We start from the raw sequence: 25,928 nt of genomic DNA, 5'->3' as shown, positions 1-25,928 counted from the left end.
TCAGAGCCATCCAGCTGGCTGCAGAGCTGCCTAACACCTCACGCCTTCTGCAGCCCAACTGTCAGGGTCGTTTTATCGTTCCCCGCTTTGCTTTGGCGACAAACGACGCTCCGAAAAAGTTCTTCGTGACAGCGACACGGCGTTGGTCTCCACTCGTCGGTAGGGCGGGAGCTTCCAAATGTTACCGCTCTGTTTACTACTAATTAGTGCCGCCCTCGGTCCTCTTTCTCCCCGTCCCCCGGAGGCTGTACCGTGCTGCGGCGCTCACCTGGCGGCCGCTGTCCGAGCACATGCGTTGCGGTGCGGCTCGGCCCCGGGCGCAGGAGGTGGCCCCGGGAGGGCGGGCGGAGCGCTGCGCCCTTCCCCACCGCCCCGCGCTCCCGTTCGGCCCCGGTATCGAATTACAGCAAAACTACACCCTCGCAGCACCCCGATTTACATACAAATAGCTCGAGTGCCTGCATTTATGTCACCAGTCAAGGGGCTTGCCAAGGGAGGCTGTAATCCAATCAGCAGAAGCTTTAAAGGGATGTCTGCAGAGTGATTAAAAAGGGATTTTTTTATTTTTTTATTTTTTTTTAAACCGCAGTCATTACTTTTCGTTTTGTTTCATGTTGGAAAAGAAGTTTGATCCGAATCGAGAGGACAAAGATGCACGTGTCCTAAAATACATACGAAGAGATCAGGATGTTAAGAAGATCTCGGTTGTTGTGTGGAAAGCGAATATGACCCCCAGGGATTAGATTGCTGGTGCTGGTTTGGAGATTAACTCTAAATCACTGCTTAAGGACTAATAGGACTAATAGGAATTCTTGGAAACACCAGGGAAAAACCTTATAGACCAGGCTGGTGGAAATGGCTTTCCAAAACAGTAAGAACTTTTAAAGTTTAACTTAATCTGTAATGTTTGTGTTTATGTTTGTGTTTTTCTAACGTTTTGTGGTACGCGATGGCTACTTTAGCTTGGAAACTGTGCTTAAAATAAGCGTTGTTGTCGGGTTGGAGAGGCAAAAGTTGGTGTGTTTGTTTGCCGTTCGCGGAGCAGTGGCCGAAGTATTTTTAGACCTGATTGTTGGTTTGAAGCAGCGCTCGCGGTGGTTTCCTGAGCGAAGTGAATGGAAAGTCGCGTAGTGCCGTGAATGGGACTGGGGACGGACGGGGAGTAACAGAGCCGGAGCTTTGCGAACCCGCTGTGAAAAGTTTTCTGTTGGGCAATTGTACACGCCTGAGCTGCATTCACAACAAAGGGAGAGTGCGAGCGTAGGCAAATAACGAACTGCAGGAAGCTCTGCGCTCCGTGTTGCAAAGGGAACGGGGAAAACCTCTTTCCACCGCAGAAGGCATATTTTGGACTTGCTGTGTCAATGCAAGAATGTAGTTTCTGCATGATGTAATGGTATGCAAATGCACCCAGGGAGAAGGAGCTGCTCCATTAACCCTTTGCGGCATCCGCCCTCCTCCCCCAAGACTTAACTTTCTTACCTCTGTTTTTCTAAAGCTTTTCTCAGCTGATGCCCCGTACTCTGGTGTCTGGCAGTTTGAGTTCGGCTGGCGGCGGTGCTTGTGTGAACGTTGGGCTGTCTGATGTTGGCGTGCTGGGAGGGCCTGCTGGGTTAAGGCTTTGTTCTGCTCCCATGGGTGGATATCTTGCTGTGCCAAGCAGAGACTGGGTACAGTGCTCGTCTCACCTGGGCAACTTGAGCCAGGGCTGGGGAGCACTTAGTTAAGTAAATAATAATAATAAAAAAAAATAAAATAAGAAAATAGAAGTTCCTTCTTGCATTCAAACTTGGAAAAGTTACTGAGAAGTACCAAGGGCGGAGGGTAGGCCTCTTCAGCTGCTCAGCATCCGTTCACATTCCTGCACAGTTCAGTACTGACGGATGGGCAGGCAGGGCTTCACAGCTGGTTTCTTACAGTGTCCAGGGACCCAACTTTGTCATCTCAGGCTTATTGGTAAGGAAAGTAAAAGTGAGTGGGATGGTTCAAAGTACAGAAGATCCCTTTGCTTGCTTAAGCAACTGGGCAAAAGTCAACCCTTGTATAACTTTATTGGATTTATGTCAACGCGCAGATTTGTCTCTTACATTTGCCCCCAATAAAATTATTTTCTCAGGCCCATTCAGAGGGCGAATAATTGACAGAAGGAGCCTTAGGGAAAGTGGGCTTGATGGGATTGCTTACTTGCTGGCAGGCAGAGGAGGGTGTTATAAATTAGTAAGCTCACAAACATTTATGAGACAAGCAGCTGCTGATTTCAGCTTGGCTTTTCTTCTGGCAGGTGAGGATGCAATGACAGGTGACACGGACAAATATCTCGGACCCCAGGATCTAAAAGAGTTGGGCGATGATTCTTTGCCTGCTGAAGGCTACATGGGCTTTAGTCTGGGAGCCCGCTCTGCCAGGTATTGTATTTGCTGTTTCTTATGTTTGTGTGTCACCACAGTTACAAGTTCTTACCAATCAAGCACTCTTTTTCACACAAAACTAGAGTCTGTTTTGAAATGAAGCAGATGGGGTATATTTCCATGTTATGATAATACCGTGCCTTCAAAGCATATGCTCATTGCTGTTTAATTTCATAATCTTTATTCATGTTGGCTTCTTATGGCAATGATACAGAAAACGAATTTCATTTTTTTCTGGTATCTATTCGTTCTCTGAGCACCCCCAAGGCCTTTCCCTGAGTTTCCTACTAGTCTAGAAACTGATCTAGCACTACTGCCAATACTTGAGTTCTTCTCACTAGTGACCCTCAGACTGGTGCTCATGTTTGAGTATTCCTTAATGGTCTGATTTAGCCAAAGAATGTAAATACCAGAAAAATTGAATTAAATCATTTTGCTGTTTTGGTGCATTTATTTCTTTAAAGGTGCCAGTGAATAAGCAGAGAGATAGTCAATGTTAAAGAAAGTTGGTCCCAATATTTAATGAAATATAAGGGGAGGTGAACCCTAAATTTCATGTCAGGTTTCTTTTGACTAGAAACAGATACTGTGTTGCATAAAACAGGTCAGAGTTTCCATGAACCGGATAAAACATTGTAGAGTTAACATAACGTCTGACCATGGTTGATTCAAACCCACATGTTTGTAGATCAACATTTTAGGTTTCTTCTTTGAATCTTGCTAAAGCCTGCACTATGCATTGCTCAAAACGAGTAAAGCTGTATGAAGGGAGATTACTTCCTTAGCCATGGATTTGCAGTGTGTTTACTGACAGTTGGATTGTACTGAAGCTAATAATTAAACCTCATATGCTGGAGCCCTGAGGACTTTTTCCTGTACTGTAGTTTAAAGATCTGCTTTAAAAAGTGAGTTCATTGTCTAACAGTGAAAGGCAACTCCCATAAGGTAAAGCCTGGATGTCTGCTCCTCAAATCTTGTTTGTTATGGTTGCATTAGAAATGCAAGCATGCCTTGCAAATTTGCTCTTTAGTAATACCCAGCCATGTTTTGCTTCACTTCCAATTTTTAGGTAAGTTAATAAGAATTTTTGTGATAACACATTCACAGAGAATGCCAGAATGCTTTTAAATAGTTCATCAGCTGGAACTGAAAGGGAGAATCTGGTGTCTTTGTACAGTTAATTAGCAAAGCTGATGTGCTGCTTTTAAACATGAGCTGGCATGAACAAGGTCATCAGACAGCACTATCTGATGTGGTCAGTTCAGAAGGGATGGAGAATGTGAGGCCTGTGTACAGAGCTGGGCGCTCTGCTTTACAGGGCACCTCATGCTGCTCATCCTGCAGAGGTCTAAATTCTCACTTTGCAAATGGAAGAGCAGAACTTCATAGTCAAAATCTGTTAGATAAACCTGAGAGTTTTATTTGAGAGAAACCCCATGCTTCTGATTTTAGCAGTGCCATTATTATTTGTTGCTGCGTAACTCATGTTTTACATTGCACACATGTTATGCTCAGAGGAGACAAATACAGTGCTTTTTTTTGTTTGGTAAAAAGTATTCTGAGAGTATATCTTATTACTGATTCTGAGTGTAACATTAAGAAATAAACACATTAAATATATAAGCCATCCAGCCATAACATCTTGCTTTTCCCGTCTGATTCTTTGCTTTCTATTTCTCCTGTTTCTTTTCCACTGTAAATTGCTTTAGTCCAAAAGTCAGGTAAGAAGGCATGGCATCGTGTTACATCCTTCTGCTGCTGCCATTGCTCATCTTCATTTTATTCAGCATTAGAAAATGACATGCTTTTCTTTTGGGGAAGGGGGTAGAGGGTGGGAAGGGTTTGCTCAGACTTAGAGAATATCCATTTGTTGTTCTAACAAATGTAACTTGATTTCTTTATACCCTTTGTCATGTGAGAGTTTGCATAACATATGCCTACAGAATGTAATAAAGATCCCAGTTCTGCTTCCAGCACAAGGAGAAGTGTGTGCCAAGGACTAGAAAAGTTCTATTAACAACTACCAAGTGCATGAAACAAGTTGTAGAGTTTTGAGTCTGAACATTGTTGCTAGTTCAAAAGTGTAACATGTTGTTGGATGTTGCTTTTTTTAATTCACGTTTTATACTACTTTATTTTTCGTCACGTAGTGAGCATGTCTAGGCCTGCAGCATGTCTTTAGCGCATACCATAATGTATCTTCCAGGGCTAAGTGTAACACACTTCAACGTTGATTTAATTGCAACATATCCAGAGCGATCATTCTTCATTTCTGAATAACCTAACGTGCACAAAACAATTCCCAAGATATTGGAATCTGTTTTTAATCATTATGAAATACTTTTTTAAAGTTTATTTCAAATTTCTCTCTCTTTTTATTTTTTCCTAAGTGAATAACTAGAGTGTTTACAACAAAGTCAAAAGTGGTTCAGCCACAAAGAGAGAAAACCACCACATAAAGCTTGCATTTAGTTGAACCTGACTCAGCAATCTGGGCCATGTGGGCAGGCACTATAATCTCCCCACAGATCCCCTAGGACCTGCCCTTACGGGTCTCCTTGCTGGATTAGGGCTTGAAGGCATTTGTCAAAATTCATCTAAATACTCAAATACACTTTTCTGGATTTATTCTTAAGCCATACATTTGCTACCAAAGCAGTAAACATCTGTTTCGATTTTGTTTATGTATATTTTAGGGAAGTAAATATTTAAATACAGTTAAGTACTTACTACTCCATTTCCCCCTTGTATTTATTTCATATAATATGTGTATTTTTCCATCTATCCCTGGAAGTTGCATGTATTAATTTATTTTTATTTTTTGTTCATCTCATTGTCATCTTCACTTTCTATGATAAATGGTAAATACAACAGCCTCCGCTCCTTCAGTTCGGATAGGTCCTACACGCTGAACAGGAGTTCTTATGCCCGAGACAGCATGATGATTGAAGAGCTGCTGGTACCAGCAAAGGATCAGGTATGTGCTGCCCCTCTGGCACCAGGTGTTTGTGCTCTGTGTTTGTAGGGGAATGATAATATCCAGCCCTCAGCTGTGCTTGCTGTGTCTATCACTACTCCTTTAACTGTTGAAAAATGAAAAGTTCTGAAAGAAAGAAATCATGGGTTTGCCATGTTGTGGCTTTGATTTTTGCATCGGTGATAGTATCTGTGAGATTAATTTTACATGTATTTTCAGTGCCTTGCTAAGCTGAGAGGAAATGTATTTTACACTAAACAACCTTTGTCTGCACCGTAGAGACTAGGAGTTGGATCTTGCCAATTCTGTCTGTATGGAGAAGACTCCAACCAGTGTCCTTGTTTTTCCACCCCTGGGAAAAATTTGGCCTTGCAATGATTAAGCTATTATGTACTAACCAGTTTGTGTCTCTTCCAAACGTTTATGCAATGACTAATAAAAGAAACACAGAATCTTTTGACCTGATTACAGCCTGGGAAAGTATTTTGAAAGGGTAATGCTGGAGGTGATAGGGTGCTGTGAGCTTTGTTTTTGTGAGCTCCTCAGCATTTGGTGGACTTGCTTCAGACTTTAAAATTCACTCGTCTTACTCACAAGTTTCTTTATCGTAGAAGCCAGAAATCTGCTAGGAAGCTGAATAGAAACCCACAGAAAAGTCTTTACTTAGGAGTTAAAGGACTGTGGAGTAGAACTATTAGGTCCTAGAGGAGCATTAGATAGATTGCAATGGAACAGTTTTTCTGATAGTAATTTTGCAGGCGTTCCATTCAGCAGCAGCAGGTATTTCCTACACAGGGGTTTATAGATATAAGAATGTTTTCACAGGAGAAAGGATCCATGGGGTGACACTCCAGCTTTTTTAATCTTCCTTGTATTAGTTCCAGTGTAGTGTAAGTTACCCAGTTTTACTACAGTTTTGCACAGTTTCTTTAGTATTCTGGCAATGGTATAAATTCTGTTGTCTCTTCAGCAATTAAATGTGCATAAGTCACTTGAAAGTTAATGCCTTCTGTTTATTCCCATGGAACCTACAACATCTACAAAGAACACAATAACACTATTTGATAGAACGACTTTTTTTGATATAGCAAATTCCCAGCTATAAAACGCTGTTTTTCATCGTAGTTACCACCATTACCTATGCATATTTGCAAGCGATGATGCCACACATGTAAAAATCTGCACCAGTGGAGGTGAGCAACTGTTTTACAGTTGCTACAATGGCATCATTGCTAAAATATGGCCCTTGCAGCCCATCTTTCATGGACCCAAACAGATGGCAGTCACAAGGCACCGAATCTGAGCTATATAGTGGGTTTGATGGGACAGTCCAGCCAAGATTGGCAATATGCTCCATAGTTTTCAATCTGTGATGGGTCCTGGTGTTCTCATGTTGCAAGAGAGAGGTTGTCTTTTCCTCCAGCCTGACTCTGAAAGTTCAAGCCTTCGGCCTTAGTCATTGCTGCAATATAATGGTCAGAGTTGATGGTTTGTCCAGGATCCAGGAAACCCAGAAGGATCACCTGTTTCCTATTGCAAAAGACAGTGAACATCACTCGCTGAGAGCTGCTTCCTGATCTTTTCCTTTAGTGGGAAATTCATATTTTGCCACTCTGTGGATTGCTGTTTTGAGTACAGCTTGTAGTGTTGATGCTGCATCTTGTCACCAATTATGTGGTCCAGGCAGCTGCCGCCTTTAGACTCATATTGGTTGAATGAGTCTTGACAAACTTGCATATGCTGTTCTTTTTGTTCACATTCATGGGAATCACCTGGCACAAGCTTTGCAATATTCCAGTGTTGTCACCATCATTTCCAGTGCGTAGAAGCTGATATACAGCTCCGTATGCAGTTCTTTGGTTGTAATCCACTGATCTGTGCACGTGAGCTGACTGAGACACTCCTTGTTTTGTGATGTGACAGCTGTGCGTTGTCATTTGGAATATAGCTTGTCTTTCACGTTGCTGTCATCACTGCTGAAATGCACCATTCACCACCTCACAGTGCTCACATGCACTGTTTGGTCTCCATAAATGTTCAGGAAGCATCAATGAATGTGAACGTGCTGTTTTCGCCATTTTTTCACATGGGGGAATTTAATTCCATACCTTTGCTTCATATACGTTTTGAGTCAGATGGCTGCCTCTCTACTGCCATCTGTCACACAGCAATAAAATGTAACAGAATATTGGTGGGAAGGTTCAACCTCTACTACTACCCTACCAACATCTGCCTCTGATGTCATGGGCCGGCATAGTACAGTAGGAGGCATGAATGTGAGCCCTTGTATATTATTAGTTTGTTACTTCCAAATGAAGTGCCATAAACTTCCAATAACCTTGATCCACAACAGCCAGCTCAGTAATAGTATTTCAGGTCTGAGAACCTTAAATTCCTTTGACAATTCCTTCTTCTGAGCCTTCATTAAATCTTCCTGGTGTGATGGACATAACATAGGAGAGGAAAGCCTTCCCTCCAGTCTGGGAACAAGTATTGTTTTAAGATTCTGATCATTCTTGTGATTACCATCAAAGTTGATGGTATTGATAGCAGTTAGGGTGCATTTAATCAAATAACAAGATTTAAAAGCAGCACTATGCTAAGTAACACCTAGAGAACATTGTTCAGAGTATGTATTGTTAACCTGCTTTTATTACAAAGTACTACTAGACAATGAAGAATGACTTACCTATTCGTGTAGAGGTTGCGGCAACACCCCATTGCATACAGAAGCTCAACTTAGAGCAAATGTCATATTCTGTACAAGCTTATGGACCTCCATGCTTTCTGGAGGATCTCTTGCAGTGGTGCTTCTTCACTTAAAAGTATTAATGCTGAGCAATAGAGTTTAGGCTGTTTTCTTTCATCTGTAGTCTTCATATTTTTGTAATTCTAGTTTTTTGCCAGCAGTGGTTGTGCAATTATTGCAGTTCAACTCCGGTCCAAATCTGTCAAAATGAAGTCAGCCTGGATGTCTGTCTTAGTGGTCTAATTTTGCATGTTATTTTAGCCTTAATTTTCTAGACAAACTTCAAGTTTCTTGTATCCAGGAGGAAAACAGGAAATGATGAAGGTAATAGTAAGAACAATGCCACTCCTACTTCTAGGCTGTCTCAAGGGGATTTTTAAAACAACAGTAAAACAGTGAATTATTTTCTTGAGAAAGGGGGACACTGTGAACATTTTCTATGCCATGGCTTTTGCCATCCTTGAAGACTTGACGAAAAAAAAAGTCAGTCCTTTGGAATTTGCTTGTTCTTCAAAAAAGTTGTGATCCCAAACGTATACCGATGGAAGATGGATAAATTTTATGATGCTTTGGCTGAAGTGGGAAGAGTGCATCTGGGAGAGGGAGAGCACTCCCGCCTCTGTCCTTCCCATCTCTCCTTTTGCACATTACTGGGTTTCTAAGTAATCCTTGCTTTGACAGGAAAAAGGAAGAAAAAGAATCATGTCCATGAATGTCATGGGAACAAAGTTTATTGTGGGTCAAAACCCTTATCTTAAAAGACCAACTGGAAGCTCATACATGTTAGTGCTGTGTTCTGGGGTTATTTCACAACTTCGAAGGAGTAGTCAACCATTACTTATTTGAGTAAATGGCTTCTGTTGTAAAAGATGTAGATATCTGCAGTTCATTACAGCAGCGCTCTTGGAGTGAAGGGAATTAATGTTACCATAAATAACAGGGTATTAAAGATGAGCAACCGTCAACTTGCTGGTAAGGTGGAATCAGAAGATCCCATGACTGCTTCTTCACCAGACCACTGGGAGACTTGGAAGTTTAGGAAGAGTGAAATGAGGAAGACTTAAGGCTGTACTTTGCTGATACTGGCTGCTAGCATGTGAGGTGTTGGGTGTTTGAGAGGATTTTGTAAGAACTGCCAAAGAAGTCAAGACAATCTTCATTGTTTGCACTTGGTTCTTTATTGCTGACTCTTTTCAACAGGGAAGGCTGAGTCCAGGCCATACTGTGCCTCATAACCTGGCTAGAGCAAAGTTAATAATTTGTGTGTCCCAGTGCGTTACCATGGATGCAGTAATTCAGACCAAATCTGAGCGATGTTCCCTGTGGAATAATGTACATCAGCCACAGGCAGGATGAATCAGGCTGTCCATTGCATAGCAGCTTGCTGAATCTCTTCTGTCTGGATAAATTCATCTGGGAGGAAGCATAAATTCTTCCATTTGCTGAACTCTGACATTACACAGCCTGGATCTTCAGTTATGCAACCAACAGGATCCTTGACAACAGAACAGTCAGCATTTTAATACATGCATTTGCATCTGACAAAAACATGCCCCATACCAATGCGTTTTTAATCACCCTCATTCCAGTTAGGGAATGCTCTGTCCTGACCAAACCCAGGACAAATCCTGCAGTTTGGTATCACAGATGATGTACTGTCTTCTGGACTGTTCTTTCTGCAGCTTGTGCTGGAAGATTTCTTTGCCTGCCTGGAAAACCTGACACCTCAGCAGGTTGACGGAATGAGATCAGCAGATGTGTGCTGTGTGTAAGATGCATTTGTCCAGCCATTAGCTTTTATTAGTCTGTTTCTCTGCCAGAATTATTGGCTGCAGTTTTTGTGCTTTTGCTGGCTGTAAATATGCCCCAAAGATTTGCTCGAATGCACTTTGTCAGAAAGGAATGCACCAAAGAAGGTCACCTCATATACAGACAGAATAGGAATAGGGCAAGGAGCCCTGTGTGTACATGCAAGTAAACTTATGGCTAAACTTAGATGAGTACAGTAGCATCTCTATTTACCTTAGATTGTTTTAGGGAGGTGGTGTTTCCTTGGAAATCACATGGCTCTACATTGCTGATGGAACTGGCATTTTTCATCTGTTACAGCAAATGCAATCCCATGTTTTCTGTGTGTGCCTTTGTGTGTCTGGACCTCAGTGCAATGACAGTTATAGCTCAGTGGACATCTGTATGACAAACACTAAATAATTTGTCCTCCTTTTTAATGCATATCTTACAAAATCTATGTAGTGTCCTATTTTTGATTTACATTTGTTTATCTAAATATTTACATGTTCTGATGCCACATGTGGATCCTGCTCTGTTTGGTGTCAGAAAGTAATTGTGTACTTGGTATGAGATTATAAAAAGTTAGGTCACTTGGAACAGTAGAAATCCACAGTGGTGGCTTTTCTGTCTAAACTACAGGCTCTTCAAGACGTGGAAGAGTCCTCTGTGTTCTAGTGGAAGGAGTTATAAAGCTGTCTTCATTAAACTGAATTACAATACATTTTTCAAAGCGGTGCTAATTAAATTCAGCACCGTTCTTTAATCACCATTGTTTTTAAATGGCATTCATTTTAACCGTTATGTCTGTTGGTGTATTTAGTGCTTGATCTGCGCCACATTTAGCAGTGTGTTTGCCTGTTACTGTTTGTGCTTGAACCATCAGGCCTCAAGTGCATATCTCACAGCACAAAGACTGGTGGAAGATCCTAATAAAAGAGCTTGACCTAGTTTTATTGGCATAACGTCTAATGATGGTTCCGTTTCATATTGCCCTGGAAATACAGCCTAACAGTACTTACAGACGTGATTTATTTAATTTCCTAAGGGGAAAAAAAAAAGGGGGTGGTGGAGGGGATGAAACAAGACAATATGTATATATTTGCCTCAGATATTTGCTATACAGATAAGATTTACAGAGTGAGACCTTATTGCAGGGCATGGGGAGCCTGCGTGTGCGTGCACATGTCTACAGCCAGCAGTCAGAACCAAATTAAGCCTCAGTGTCAGTCAGATGGGACAGTTTAATTAGAGCGCTGGTGTGCCAGCGCTGCACAGGGTTATAACTATTTTTATACAGATGAGTAGGGATGGTGGCACTCCAGAATAGTGCCTGTGTTAGTTGTATGGATAGAAGTTCTGCTTGAATAAGGACTGTAGTATTTTTTCAATCTTCTTTAGCTTTGTGTGTGTAAATAGAGATTGAGGAGAGTTGTACAAGTAACTGAAGGAACTGGTGAGAGCTGGCAAAAGAAATTTTGAAAAGAAGTTTGCAGACATGAGATAAATTTATCTCTGGGTTCCATATTTCTATTCAGGGGTTTCTAGTAATGTAACACCTAGGAAATTGGCTATATGGAAAGGGGACAGATCTAAATGTAAGGGAATTATATTAACAAGCTTGTATTTAAGGTGTTTTCACATCTTAACTTTGTTTTCTGTTTTTTAAGCACCTGACGTTTCAGAGGGAGTTTGATTCTGATTCTCTCAGACACTACAGCTGGGCAGCAGACACCTTGGACAATGTTAACCTTGTTTCAAGTCCCATCCATTCTGGGTAGGTAACTTAACAGATTTCCTTTATGTTTAAAAGTGGAAATATATTAACTGAAGAATATAGTATTCTGTGATGGCTGTTGACATGCCTGTTCCTGCTCCAGTTGAAGCCAGTGGCAAAATTCACACTGACTTCAGTGTGGGTACTTAATAACAGGACTCAGGCTAAATTGTTGCTTATCAAACCAAAACCTTGCTTCTACTTTTATTTTCCGAATGCCAAAAACGTTGTAATCCCACAGGCTTCTCTTTAATAGTCATGTTTTGCTTTTTCTGTTGCTTATGCTTTTAAGTGTCATAAGGTGATTTTGTTTGAATTGTATTAAATTTTTTGAAACATGCAGTCGTAGTTTTAATGCCTTTTGTTCTTTCATTCAGGAAGAATGAGGGGCTTTAATTTCATATTTTGTTTATGCTGACTTCTGTCTGTTCTCCAAGATACATGGTTTGACTTCACTCAGGAATCATCACTGTGCTGACAGTGCTTCTTGGCAGTAGCATGTAAACCTGATGAAATGCAACAGGAGTAATCTTTGAATGCACATTATAAAAATTTACAAATAAATATGTAGCTGAATATAATATTGCATATAAGATTGACCTGTATAAATCTTGATTGTATAATTTTCCAGATCAGAGCATAAAATTTCATATCTTTTTAATTTACTTCCCCACTTTGTGACTAATTACATTCTTAAAATGAAAATGTCACTGGCACAAAACAAACTATTTCAGTTCCAAGGTAGCAGCAAGCTGAATACAACTATGAAATGGTGGGGTTGGAGGTCTTGATTTAATAAAGCACTGTGTGTGTTCAGTGCTAGAACTGAACTATTAGTAGCTTCATAATGAAAAGCTGAAGTCTGTTAATATGGAAGGATATGATACCAAAGGACTTTAGAGAGGACTTCAGGCCATCCATTCATATTATGGTGGGATAAAATGTGAGCAATTCATTCCTGAAATATGGATCTATAGTCTTCCAGCTTCTTTGTTTCACTGTCCGTTGTTAGAATATTTCTTTCCTCGATATTCAATTTAAAGTCTCTTAGTTACCAGTTAAGCCTGTTTCTTGTCTTATCCCTGGTAGTCACAGAGCACAGTATCTTAGTAGTATCCTTACAGTATTTCATACTGTGGAAGATAGGTTCTCTTTTGTGAATTATAATATCCCAGGTCTTGCTAGGTGGTGCTTCCTACACACCACCAGATTCTTGCAGCTGTCCCCTGCCCTTCTCCTTTTTGAGGATCGATTGTTTCTAAGCCAGTTTGGGCACCAAGCTCCCAAAAAGTCATGAGTACTGACTAGGACAGGATTACTAACGTTGCAGACTCACACCTGGCACACTTAGGACTAAGGAATCCCACAGACTTAGCATTTTGGTAATTGTGGCTTCTGTTGGAGGACATTTGACCTGCAAGCATTTCTTAGTTCTCTTCTGAAGTTGTGCGATCTAGGTATTTTTTTTACTATGTTTTGTGCATATGTGTTTGGTTTCTTCTATTTGCACTTACCTTGACTGTATTTTAGCTTGTTGGCATTGGAAGCCATTTTAGCAAGATAGCTTTTAATTCTGATTCTCTTTCAGACCTTTCTGTCCAGTGCTCAAATGATGAATGAAGACATTAGCTTAGTACCTGGCCCTGGCCCAGGACAGTGCAGTGAAATCCCTGCATGAATTTTCCTTTCAGTTTGACAGGAAAACACAGAGAGTAGCTCTTTTGAGGCTGTTTCTTAAGTGTTTGTGCACTTATGTATACTGTGCTTCATATGCTTACTGAAGTACAAATACAGAATTTCCATGCATCCACAGGATAAGTGCCTTGTAAAAGAAGGTAGTTGATTCCGTTTTTTTTATGTATGTTACTCTTGCAACAAATATTTTGGCTTTTTCTTGTTTTGAGAGTTGATGGTAGCTGAGTTCTAATCACTGTATTATCCCTATACATTGGTTGTCATTGTCCCAGCAAATGGATTGTTGGAGAATTTACTCCTGTATATTTGCAGATATTTGCAGTAGTTAATGTTAGAGTGATGACCTAAAATTTTCTGGCTCCTCTTCTTCCTGGTGCAAAATAGGGCTGATGTTTGCCTTCTGCTGGTCCTCTGGGACCACTTTGTTCAGTGTGCTCATGAATGCTCCCAGCCCTCCAAAACATACATCCTGCGGACATTGGATCTTTTATGTTAACTACTCGAGAGTCCATACTAATGCCTACAGCTAGGGTTGCTGTTGGAGGGGAAGGCCTGCAGACCTGTAGCTGTGCAGCAAACTGTGGGGCTGCAGAGGAGAAAGGAGATGGTAAGGGAGAGAACCACCAGGTGTGGCTTTTCTGACCTGCCACATCTTATGGATAAAGTCCATCTGAAATGATACTGTGACTCAGTTCCTTTCTTAGTAAAAAAAAAACAAAACCTCATTGCTTGTTTTCCATTATGATCTCCTATAATAAAATGATACTGTTTGGTTTTCCCCATTATCTTCATCTAGGGGCATTCAGCAGATGTTCATCTTGCGTCTTCCAGTGCCTTGTCATTTCTGAGAGGCATTAGAACATGAGTTCGCTTTTCTGAAAAGCCACTCCTTTCCTGCTTAGTCCCCTCACCTGGTCCCTGCTTGTTCTGTGGCCACAGGCAGAAATGTGACAGCTGGCTCCCCAGCTGCCAGCAGCCCTCGGGGTTGGGGTCACCCTGTGGCCAGAGCCTGACCTCACTGCCCTCCACATTCCTCATTCTCCTGAGCCTGCAGCGTGCCATAGTGGGGCCACCCCTCTGCAGCCTGCTGCCTCAGCTTGCTCCTTTCCCTTTGCACCTGCTGCCAAAAGTGAGCACCGATGTTTCTTCCCATTTCTAAACTCAGGCAGAAGGGGAATTTGGGGCAGCAGGTTTTGTATATCCAGCAGTGGATCAGTGAAGGGAAGAGAGAAGGAAGTGCTGGCAGTAATTTTGACTCTTCTGGTTTTTCCTTTTTTTAAGCCAAGACAGTGTTTAATGTTTTTCTTTCTGGGTGCAGGTAAGTTGTTTTGCCAGCATCTTTTGAACAGAGTCCATTGTAAATAGGACATAAAAATATACTGTGAATTGTGAGGCCTCTGGAAGGGTAGATCCCCTTCACCTTGGTGACCTCCAGCTCTCAGATGTGAGCTATCTTGTGACCTTCTCCCAGTCAAAATGTGGCTGTGCTCTCTTCTTATTGCCCTTTTAAATTCCTTGATTTCCTGAGCCCAAAGAAAGAAATGAATGTGTCACTTTCTCCCGTACTGAGAAACTCAGAAATGCATGATCCAGTCTTGCAAAATGTCGTTTTCAAGTTAATTATTCCAACCTTGGGCACAAAGAGAATTCATTTTTGAAAGCAGTGTCACAAACGGCAAAGGTTGATATTCCTTTCAGATGTCTGACATACATATTTTATTCACTATATTTTGGAAAATAAGCCGCTATAGAAAAGCACAATAACTGATTTTACATTGCACTGTGCAGCTTGTTTGGGAAATCAAAGAAGTTCTTTTAAAGTAAATTCTCTGTTGACCCGAGTAAATCTCAAGTGCTTTTCAGTATTCCGTGAACTTCTGTGTTTCTCAGAGAAGTTACAGACTTGTGCTGACCAGAGAAATGAACGTTTCCCTTCAGACAGTTGTTTCTTTTTTTCCATGAGTGATGTTTTTATGTCATGGTTTGTGATATGCAAAGCAAAAGCCAAATCGTTTTTAAAGCTGAACTTCAAACATGTTACTTTCATTATTTTTTTCTGATTGATACTTTTCCTTTGCGCTTATTATTGATATTTTCTGTTGCTTGCCTCTAATTATCTTATATTAATTTTTCCCATTTGCTTTCTAAATTATTTTGCAGCTATTCCTCTCCACTTCCCCAGTATGATTCAAGGTGATAACTCTGTGCTTTCTGTGAATCCTCATTTCTTTTTTTCAAACTTGTTTCCCACAGTCAGAGTGTATGTAGATGTTTGTAGTGCATCCGCCCTCATCCTCATCCCTTCCATGTATTCAAGTAGAAATGCTCACCGGCATTTAGCATTTGTGTCTAGAGATCATACTGTAGTTTCCATTATTAGCACAGCATTAATGTAGGTAAGCATCAACTACTAATCTTTGTGATAGAAAGTGCATGAAATACTGTTTAGAATTATTGCTATTGTTTGAAATGACAAAAATACTAATCAGGGAACTAAACAGCGAATTACCACAGTCTTGACAGTAATTTTACATGGGATCAGTGCACACAAAGTCCAAACTGATAAGGGTTTTATCTTCATTGAAGGCTGTAGTGTATCATAGACACCTTCAATGGCTGTAGGAGGGCTGGCTCCTTTGCTGGGGAGTGGGCTTGTGCCTGGGCTGAGCCCCAGGCTGGGCAGTGTAAGTGCCTGCTATCAAACCCTGCCCACCTATCCCTGAACAACCTTGAAATCCATAACCTGAATAAATACACCTGGGAACTCTGGGTCCAAGTTTTATAGGTATGTCTAACTTCTATTGATTTTTGTATAATGTAAGTCAGTTGATTTAGGTGTCTATATTTTTGAAAATCCATGGTTACATACTTATATCTTTTAAACCGTATGGATGCAGGGGAGTCATATGAGTGGAAGCTCTGGCATTTTTGCATGAGATGAAAAGCTTTTGTATTAATTATGAGCTGACTTAACATGCCAGTAATCACGTAGACGATAGGCAGCTCTCCAAGGCTCTGCCTTTACTAAGCCATCAGGCCAAGCTCCCCGGAGGTCCCACCTCACTCTGTACTCCAACCAGATGTGCCCCTCAGCACAGCTGCCACGGCCACCCTGAAGGGATGCTCCAGCCTCTTGCTCTGTACTTCCCTCTCGACAGAAGTGGTTCTCTCTTTCTGCAGACCAAAGCCAAGTGCATTTCTAAAAAGCACAACTGTAACAGATTCCTCTCAGTGTTTTCCCATTTGTGACCAAGGGCTGTGAGTCCCTCCTTAGTATTTTACTTTGTTTCATAGATGATAATGGATTGTCTTGAACTCTCTTAACAACTGGTCACAGCCTGGCTCCTTGCCAGTTCTGAAGACCAACTGTAACCTACTTTTCCACAGATTCAGTGACATCTGCCTCATCCCATCAGTGCTCACCATGAAGGGCAGTTGCAGAGTAAAAAAACACACTGACTGGCTAATAGAAGTTAGTGAGCAAAAGGGAGTGAGGCCATGCTCTCTGTAGCTGGTGTTTTTGCTTGTTTACAGCCCATTGTTAACAAACTCAAATGTTTCTAGTCAGTGGTTTGCAGGACATCTGACATCCTACATCTATAAATATTGAGATTACTGTAACTTATACTGTCATTTAAAAAATCAACAGCATTGTTTTTGATATAGATAAAATATTTATTGAAAGTGTTTGGCTTACCATTCAGCAGACATTCCACTGAAACGGAATTCCTCTTATTAGGAATTGATCTACCTAGTGGCAACACTTGAATTTGTTCAGTGGTGTATATTGTGTTTTCTCTAGGAGAGAAATGTAGACATAATTTATTCGTATGAAAACTACTATAAGACATGATGATTCATAGAGTGGCTTGGGTTGGAAGGGACCTCAAGAATCATTAAGCTCCAACCCAACCCCCCTGTCGCTTTCAGGGCCACCAACCCCTGTATCTAATGCTAGACCAGACAAATATTGTTCCATGCTTCAGTCTTCTAAAGTATGTACAGCGCAAAGACTGATTAATTAGAGTCATCTCAGAGGTGTGCTTTATCTTCCTATCTCTATTGATGCATTTTGATTTGAAGAAGGGCAGCCTAGCACTTTTTTTCCATAATTCAGTTGGACAACTTTTTATCTTGCTTCGTATATTTACAGCTGACCTCCCTGTGTGCTGTCTCCTACAGAGCACTCAATGCTAAGTTTTGATTATGCTCCTGCTTTTGTGCAAATTTTTCCCACCCACGTTGGCAGGACTTCTGAATTTGACATATTTTCAGGGCTGGCCGATGTGTGTCAGCTGTTACTTTTGATATCCTGCTGGTCTCAAAAGCAAATCAAACTTTCTTACATAAATTCTCATGCATACTTAAAAGCACTTGGTTATGTTTTTTGGTTGTTTATTTTGAAAGAGGCTTCATGACCCCCCTGGATTATTGGCTCTTACCCTGCATTCTGTTTACAGTAGGGAGCCAGGAAATGGAATGGATTCACCTCTTAGCCGTGTGAAGATTTAGTCCATAAGATCTGAAAGCTTTGGCAACAGCCTTGAAAATACTGAAGCTATTCAGCAGATGTGCCAGCCATGTCAGAGTCTGCACATCATAAAAGAGAAACAAACAAACAAACAAAATGGACCGGCAGCAAGGCTGAATTTATAACTCTTGTCCTTGTTGATGCTGGCCCATTAACTCTGTAGTTTATGTTCTAGAGAGGAGTGGGAGGTATCTTGTAACCCCAGAGGAGCACCACAGTAACCTCTTAGCCTTGAAGTAACCTGTAGATTTTGATCTCCTTAAACCGGAAGGATTATTTGCTGCAGTTTTGAAAGAGGGTGAAGTGTGTTGCCAGCCCCGGAAGGAGGCTCCAGTTTGCTATCACTGTTCTGATTAGTTAAGGGCAGTAATGCTTCACATACACTGCTGCTCAACATTTCATGGGTGAAATAATCCATGGCTCTTAGCAGTTATTCTTTTCAATATTATTATTATCCTCTTGCTATTAGAAATAATTCTATTTTAAAGTCTACCACATACCCTTTAAAAATGTAATTGCTTATTCTTTAATTATTAATTTGAAAACTTGGCACTGGAAAGAATGTATTTTCCCCCTATGCAGCTTTTTGCTAAGGAATGTCATCCTCATAGAGGGATAATAGCATCATTTCCTCAAGAGTGCCAGCAGCCGAAAGCTAGTTACATACCTGGTATTCTTACTCATTCCCCATCAGCAGAAGCAATTGTAGCTCCAGCTGTCACCCACAGTGCCAGCACTCTCTGTCAGCCAGCAGAAGTGTTTGCAGATGAGAGAGTGAGGAGTTTGTGAAGACTGAGACCCCCCCCAAACCAATACACACTTTTGATTCTCCATTTTCTACACTGTCTGGTTCCTTTCTGCATGTGGGGCTAATTGCTGGTTTATGGACAGCAGAGATAGCAATAACAGAGGGCTAACCTTAAATTCTAATAAGACGCTACTAATACACTACTTGTGAACTCTCTAATCCAAATTACTCAGTAGCACCTGATTGTTTCACTATAATATTGCTAGGCATTTATAAATACCTGCTTTTCTTAACCAGTGTTTAACATGTAAGTATAAATGTTAAAATAATTATGTTGTTCTTAGTTTATCTGGGACTGGGAGGACTTTTCAGATAAGCTTTTAAGGTTGTGAAGGTTGACTTTTTGCTGATGCTTTTTCTTCAAATTTTGTGACTGTTTTTAATGACTTGTTTCCTTTTCCCTGCAGTTTCCTGGTTAGTTTTATGGTCGATGCACGTGGGGGTTCGATGAGAGGTAGTCGTCATCATGGAATGAGAATTATCATCCCACCACGCAAATGCACAGCACCGACCCGCATCACCTGCCGCTTGGTGAAGAGGCATAAGCTGGCCAGCCCACCACCAATGGTTGAAGGAGAAGGATTAGCAAGTAGACTTGTAGAAATGGGGCCGGCAGGGGCACAATTTTTAGGGTGAGTTCTTCTATGAATTTCATTGTTCATGCTTGTGTTGCATCTTCCATTTCTGTTATTCTGTGGATCTAAGAAGTTAAACATTGACTCTACCTCATTTGACCACGTAAGATTAGGTGACTTATCTTAAAATAGTAAAAAATGCTAAACTGCAATTCTTACCTTGAAAGTAATTTTGTGTTTTAAGAGGAACTTTGCCTCTATGATGACTGCAGGGAGAAGTCAAAGGTAAGGAAGGCTGTGAAAAGGCCAGATCCTGCCCCCAGCTACTCATGCAACCTCCTTTTGAAGTCAGGAGGAATTGTGAGCCTGTAACCCTAAGCAGGTTTTGACCCTCTTGCTCACAGAATGCCAGAGAAACATCACTGTCACAAGAGTGTGTCCTAAACAGTCACAAGGGCCCAAACATTGAACTCTGTGCCATAGTGCGTATATGGCTTCTATCCAAGTTGCTGGGAGTGGCCTCTCTTCCTCCCAAGTAGCAAGGCTACTGAGGGTGATGGCAGTGCACTTACCGTAGAGAGTCAAAGAGCACAAATGCTAGGAACTGACATTTTTTAAAGCTTTAAAATAGGGGAAACAATCCACTATGATGTGGCTTTTTTTTTTCCTAGTTATAAATTTTGTTCATTACTGTGAGTGGCACCCTGGAGTAAACTGCCGGTTCTGTTGGGAATGACAGCTTGTTCCTAATTTCCCCTTCTTGTTTCTCTTTCTGCTGCATGGATGTTATTCAGTAAACTGCATCTTCCTAAATCTCCTCCCCCTCTAAATGAGGGCGAGAGCATGGTTAGCCGAATCCTGCAGCTTGGTCCACAAGGAACAAAATTTATTGGGTAGGATATATTACGGAAAAGATACAGAATGTCTACAGTTTTTTTCAGTTTTTATTTTATTTCCAGTTTTTCGTTATTCCCATTTATTTATTTATTTATTTAGTTTTCAAAAGCTTTCAGTTGACTTATGTCACTGAAAGAAAATCATAGTGGCTTGATTTAATATAGCTCTGCTACTACCTTGTGCTTACAGGCATGTAAAATTCACTGCCAGCATTCTGCTTTCATAACTTCTGTGCTTTCGTAATTTTTTAAATTTGGAGTGTTTCAACTGCATCAAATACATTTTAATACACGGTGACAATCCTTTAATTTCAACCCTGTGGTAGAGAAGGTATTTACAGGCCTTGAGTGAGTCTGTTTTGGGAAGAGGTTTGTAAAATGTGGTCTTATAAAGGCTGTTATTTATTTATAAAAGATTGTTTAAGATCTCATTGAGTGAATAACTTTATTTTAACAAGGCTGAAGAGATACTATTATTTTCAAACTGCAAGAGTCATCTTGTTAAAATAGATTTATAACGCCAAGAGTGCAACCCAAAGGAGCTGCAGTGTATGGTCTAAAATGTAAGAATGTTTCCGTACATTTTTGACTGTTGTTTTCAAACCATACTGTGAAATTTACTGCATTTGGTTTACAAAATATTGGTGAGTGTTTGGTGTTCAATACCTGTTTAATACCTTCTCACTGAGTATTCTTGTTAAATGTCATGCACAAAATTGTGTGGTTTCTAAATATTTACAGAGACAGTATCTGAAATATTAGCCTGCAAAGATTGTACTGCAGTGTTAATTTCTCAGTTTGGATTCCCTTTTGAACTTGAGAGTAAATGTCTGAAGGTGCATTTGAATTTTTGGTATTGCTGTGCACAATGGAAGACAGCAGCTACATTTCTGTTTCTTGTTAAGAGACTCAAGATTGGAATAACAGCCTGGGTGTTCTTAAGAGCTAAAATACGTATGATCTAAAATACGTATGAATTAAACTGTCTTTTGATCATTTCTAGAGGGACAAATGACATATAGTATGAAATCTGGTTCTTCCAATTCATGCTTTTTCCTGACAATGGCTGTTGTGATTTCTGTACTCAGATAATTGGTTACTGCCGCCCAGCACCTTGCTGGTGTTCGGTAGTGCAGAAGAGTGCTGCATGCTCCTCCTATCATGTGGAGTTTCTTTCAACTGAGTGCAACAAAGAGGTGAAATCTTATACAACCTCTGTAGGAAAATGATGATACTGTCTATTTAAATGTCTTAAAGCTGCATAATCCATAGTTGTTCACTTACTGTGTGATTTCAGTCGGATGTCTAAGCATACTTTAAAATGCATATCTTGCCTGTGAAGCGTTTGGCAAAAAATGTCTGTTTTGTTGAGGAATGGGACATGAAGTGAATGGTGGTTTCTGTCAGTTGTTCACAACTATTGTTCAGTAATGCACTCGCGGTCCTCCATTGAAGGTACATTGTCTGGTGACGTAGGTATACTATTAACCACCTTCCCGTTCCCTGTCTTGCCCCCGAAATGTTTGACAGTAACTTATCTAAATGTGGTTGCAATGTTGCTTAACTCAGAGAAATCCATTCTGTGAGGATCTAAACATTCCCTGGTGATGTTTACAGTGCAGATGTTGCAGCTGTGATTTTGAGCATGAGAACCAGAAAGTGAAACTAATGAGATAAAACCTATTGCTATGAGAAGTTTGAAACTTGGTTTGACATCTAAGATCTACATGCTCACACAATTCCTGCTGCAGTCAATAGCATTTGCATGCATTCGAATAGCTGAGCTGTTTCTGAACTAACTTCGATCCCTTTAAATTCCTTGAGCCAATTCCAAATTTTGCCTATAATAATGCCAATTGAAAGTCAGCAGTGCTGCATGTTCGTGAGGCAGGGCTGGATTGCCCACATCCTGAGATAAATGTGCAGGGAGAATGGTCTTCAGCAAAATTTGTAGATGTTTTCTTCATGTAGGCAGTTATTTCAGAAGATTAGTGTTTAAAGTGAACTATGTATTAATATAAACAAGTTATATATGACCTACTGTTTAAATGACAAAGGATTGTGCAGCTTTGACAATTCTAAAAGCACTTCTACTGTAATGATGCTTACTATTTAAAATGATTGTAGTTTTCTTAAGGATTTAATGCCTGTAGGAAAATTAAGGGCAGTGAGGAGTTGCATGGTTTAAAAATAATTTGATTATTTTTTTGTCTAGCCCTGTCATAGTGGAAATTCCACATTTTGGATCGATGCGAGGAAAGGAAAGAGAGTTAATCGTACTTCGAAGTGAAAATGGTGAAACATGGAAGGAGCACCAGTATGACAGCAAGCAAGAAGACTTAACTGAAGTACTCAATGGCATGGATGAAGGTAAATATTTTCTCAAAGCTTTAGCAGGCCTTGTCTTTGTTAAGGCTTGCTAATGTATGTAGACTAAGGCAACCTAAAATAAAATTGTGCAGAGGGTATCTGACTTTGGGAAATACAGTTTGTTACCTCTTAAACAAATGGAAAGATTGTGTAGAGAAATGGTTCAGCACTGCCCTGGAGACATCCTAGAATAAATGTTAAGCTTTGGTCTGAAGTCGTGCCAAGTTTAAGCAAAGCTGCACAGTTGCTTGACAGTACAGAGTTGAGAATAACATCTCAGCTGGAGGTAAGTGTTTTTCTTCAGCTCATATGGGGCCACATGAAGGTCATTCCAAGCCACGGGTAACTATCAATTCAGTTCAGTTTTCCCACAGAGGCAGGCCTCAGCCATTTTTCTTACAATCACTATTGTTAGAGGTCATCTCCTACAAACGCACGACCTGCTGCCTCAGTGTCCATCTGGGAAGTCTGGCTCCCTTGTTTTGTGTGGATATTGATGTTTGTGAGAGTCCCCGAAGAAGAGAGGGCTCAGCTGTACTCAGTGCATCAGAAGATGCTGTGACAGATGGTCCCTGCGGACATGTCATGAGCAAAGCCAGGCTGGGGCTGCAGAGAGTCCTTGGCACCACTGCTTTCTTTTTCCAGCAAGTATTTTTCAGTGCTGTGTTGATAAACCATTACTTTAGCTCTTCACATCTGACTGTGAATGAAATGGCCTGAAGTTTGGACTTAGTTGTTTTGTTTGTTTTTTTTAATAAGGGTTTATCCACAGGATTTTCTCACCATAACCTCTCCCATAAAGTCATGGTGCAGTGAGGTACAAGCTGCAGGAAAGCTCTTCAATTATCAGCAGAAGTGTTTGAAGCAAATGATCAGACTTGGATGGCAGCTGTGAGAGGTATCTGTGAGCCAGCTCTGCCTTTTGATCTTGGCCTTCCTTGTTTAAAGAGGGCAGTCTCAGTAGAAGGCGAGCTTTGAAAATATGGAAAGGAGAATAGTTGTGAGAGGTTCCCTGGGCATCTAAGTTATGAGATGAGCATCTTTACAGATCTGGCCATCTGAAATAGGGATTTGCAGAATGGGCTATTGTAGTATTGTCATTTTGAACTACTTGAGCTGCACCTAAGCATGTAAAAATATAGAGGAAGAGAACATGTTCATTACCTGAATACTTAATTTAGCTATATAATAAATATAATAGAACCAACAAGCACTAAGGCAGAAACACTGCAGATGTTGGGTCACTAGGTTTGGAAAAATGTGATAAACCTTGTCACAGAAAAGTACCTAAAAGCAATGAAGAGTGACCAAGGATGGTGTTGCTTGGTAAGAATCGCTCTAGCATAGAAGGCAGTAGTGTAACCTTTCTGAAAGAAAGATCTCACCACCGCTTGCTCCTTCTCTATGCAATAGAATACGAGATGGGAAGTAAAGGCTTGGCATTTGGGTGAGGTACTCGTGACTTGTCTGTGATGTGTTAGTCAGAAATGATTAACAATTTGCTTATTTGCTTTGTGCGCTTTCCAGGCTGAGTTGAGTTCAGTTTTGGGTTAGGAAATCTAGGCACAAAGCACTGTTCTGAAGTGCTCCAACTCACATTCCTTGTGAAAGAATTCCCCAGAGGTGCCATATAGAAAAGTTGCATACTGATCAAGAAAATAAACTCACTTTGAGTGAGGTGGGCATGCAGTCTTCTATACTTACAACCTAAAATAATAAGCTTCAAAATTCGAAGCCCGATTACAACTCCTGAGGAAATCAGTTGGCTTTTACCTTCCAGGGTACTGCTGTTTGAAATCAGTGCTCATAAGTATAGCCTGTGAGTCACAGAAAGTATCACAGACACCAGGCATCTGAATCTCCAAGCCATAGAAAAGCAGTCTACCAACACAGATAATCATTCACAAGAGGGAAAGGACAAAAAATGCTGCGGTCATATTCAGAGCACTGTGTTGGTTGTTTGTTCAGTTCATTTTGTCTAAATCCTTTAATTGGGAAAGAAAAACAAACAAAAACCCTTACATTAAAATAGAACAAGGACCTTGACAAAGTTCCATCCTGCTCAAATGACGCCTTTTCTATATAAAGAATTCTCTAAGTGCTGACATAAAATACAGACTTCTAGAATTACGAGCATTTTTAATCTTATTTTTTTCTTGATTGTTGCAATATACCTCAGTTAGTCTTGGCTCTGAAGCAACGTTTTATATCTCAGAAGCCATGGCAATCTTTGAAGTGAAATTGAAAAAAAAAAACAAGCAACCAAACCATCTAGATGCTCAGTAATTTCTAACAATTTAATGTCTCACTGGAAGAAAATTCATCTGTGTGGTCATATCCAGGTAACATGCTGCAGGAATGGCCTTTATTTCTCCTAAAAGCAGTTCTTCTATTTTGTGTTAGCCATGCTGTGTTTCTCTGCTTCTTCCTATCTGTGTATTAGGAGTGCAGTCAGACTTGTGTTCTCAACTTGTTACTGTGCTGACTTTTAAAGATGCAGTCTGCTTTTCTAGTTTGAATTTCCTTTTCCCTGCTCTGCTCAGCCAGCGGGGATGAGAGTGAGGACATCTTTGCTGCTCTCACTCCGTGGGGACTGCTGAAAATCTGCCTGTTCTTTACTGGAAGCAGCACCATCTGCTGGAAAAACTTGTCACAGGCTTACAGTAATCCAGAACAGGAGGCAATACTTCAGGGTATTAAATGTAGGATTAAATAATAGCAAAACTTCGCTTTCATTACCATGGTAGAGCAGTAAATCATGATGCAAAGAGTCAGTTCCTTTGTTGCCATCAGGTTTCTGTTTGGATTAATTTTACTTAATTCTGTTTTATTTATTTATTTATTTATTTATTTATTCCAGAAGATAGTGCTGTACCTGGGCAAATGTTCCCTGTATTGCATCAGCACTACATGGGTTCCTTTTTGGAACAGGATGAGCTTGATTTCAGATGTGAGGGTAGTAATTCACAGCTCTTGCCTCCAGTACATCTATTTAAAATAAAATCAAGTAAAATACATGTTTACATACATATATAGGAAAAAACTCCCTGTCTTATAAATAGGTTACATTTAATCGGGGCTTCTTTTAGGTCTGTCTTGTTTGCCTTTTACATGCTTGCTCCTTTTACAGGTACCTTTCTTTACCTGTAGACAGACTGTGGGCATAAATGCACACACCAGGGTAGCTAATCTTTTGATGGACATTTGTAAGCTAGTGAGTGAGCCAAGAAAGGCTCATATTTGTGGCTACGGTAATATTGCAGTTGCACAGTTTGGTTTCAGATGGGAAGCAGGAGTCTTTGCATAAATACTTCTTTGAATCTACAGATAAGACCAGAGTGACCTTGTTTATGC

General features: G+C 40.5%; 1 protein-coding gene and 1 long non-coding RNA gene across 2 annotated transcripts in view; one reads left to right on the top strand and one right to left on the bottom strand.

Moving 5' to 3' along the window:
* The window catches only part of ANK3 (ankyrin 3), a 192,715-nt gene that overhangs the window by 119,368 nt on the left and 47,419 nt on the right, over nucleotides 1–25,928 (top strand). Inside the window, exons 24-28 of the mRNA XM_015866239.2 lie at nucleotides 2,282–2,405; nucleotides 5,283–5,385; nucleotides 11,593–11,699; nucleotides 19,141–19,365; nucleotides 22,420–22,574. Coding sequence (XP_015721725.1) covers nucleotides 2,282–2,405; nucleotides 5,283–5,385; nucleotides 11,593–11,699; nucleotides 19,141–19,365; nucleotides 22,420–22,574 — 714 coding nt within the window. The remainder of the gene's footprint in view (nucleotides 1–2,281; nucleotides 2,406–5,282; nucleotides 5,386–11,592; nucleotides 11,700–19,140; nucleotides 19,366–22,419; nucleotides 22,575–25,928) is intronic.
* On the bottom strand, nucleotides 564–2,101 carry LOC116653621. Its single transcript, XR_004307807.1, has 3 exons — nucleotides 1,813–2,101; nucleotides 1,483–1,718; nucleotides 564–662 (listed from the first exon to the last, which is right to left on the bottom strand). It is a non-coding gene; the product is annotated as an uncharacterized LOC116653621 (long non-coding RNA).

This window comes from Coturnix japonica, chromosome 6, assembly GCF_001577835.2.
Source record: "Coturnix japonica isolate 7356 chromosome 6, Coturnix japonica 2.1, whole genome shotgun sequence".
Classification (NCBI taxonomy): domain Eukaryota; kingdom Metazoa; phylum Chordata; class Aves; order Galliformes; family Phasianidae; genus Coturnix; species Coturnix japonica.
Note: the sequence above shows the minus strand (reverse complement) of the source record. Positions and strands in the feature narration are given on the sequence as shown.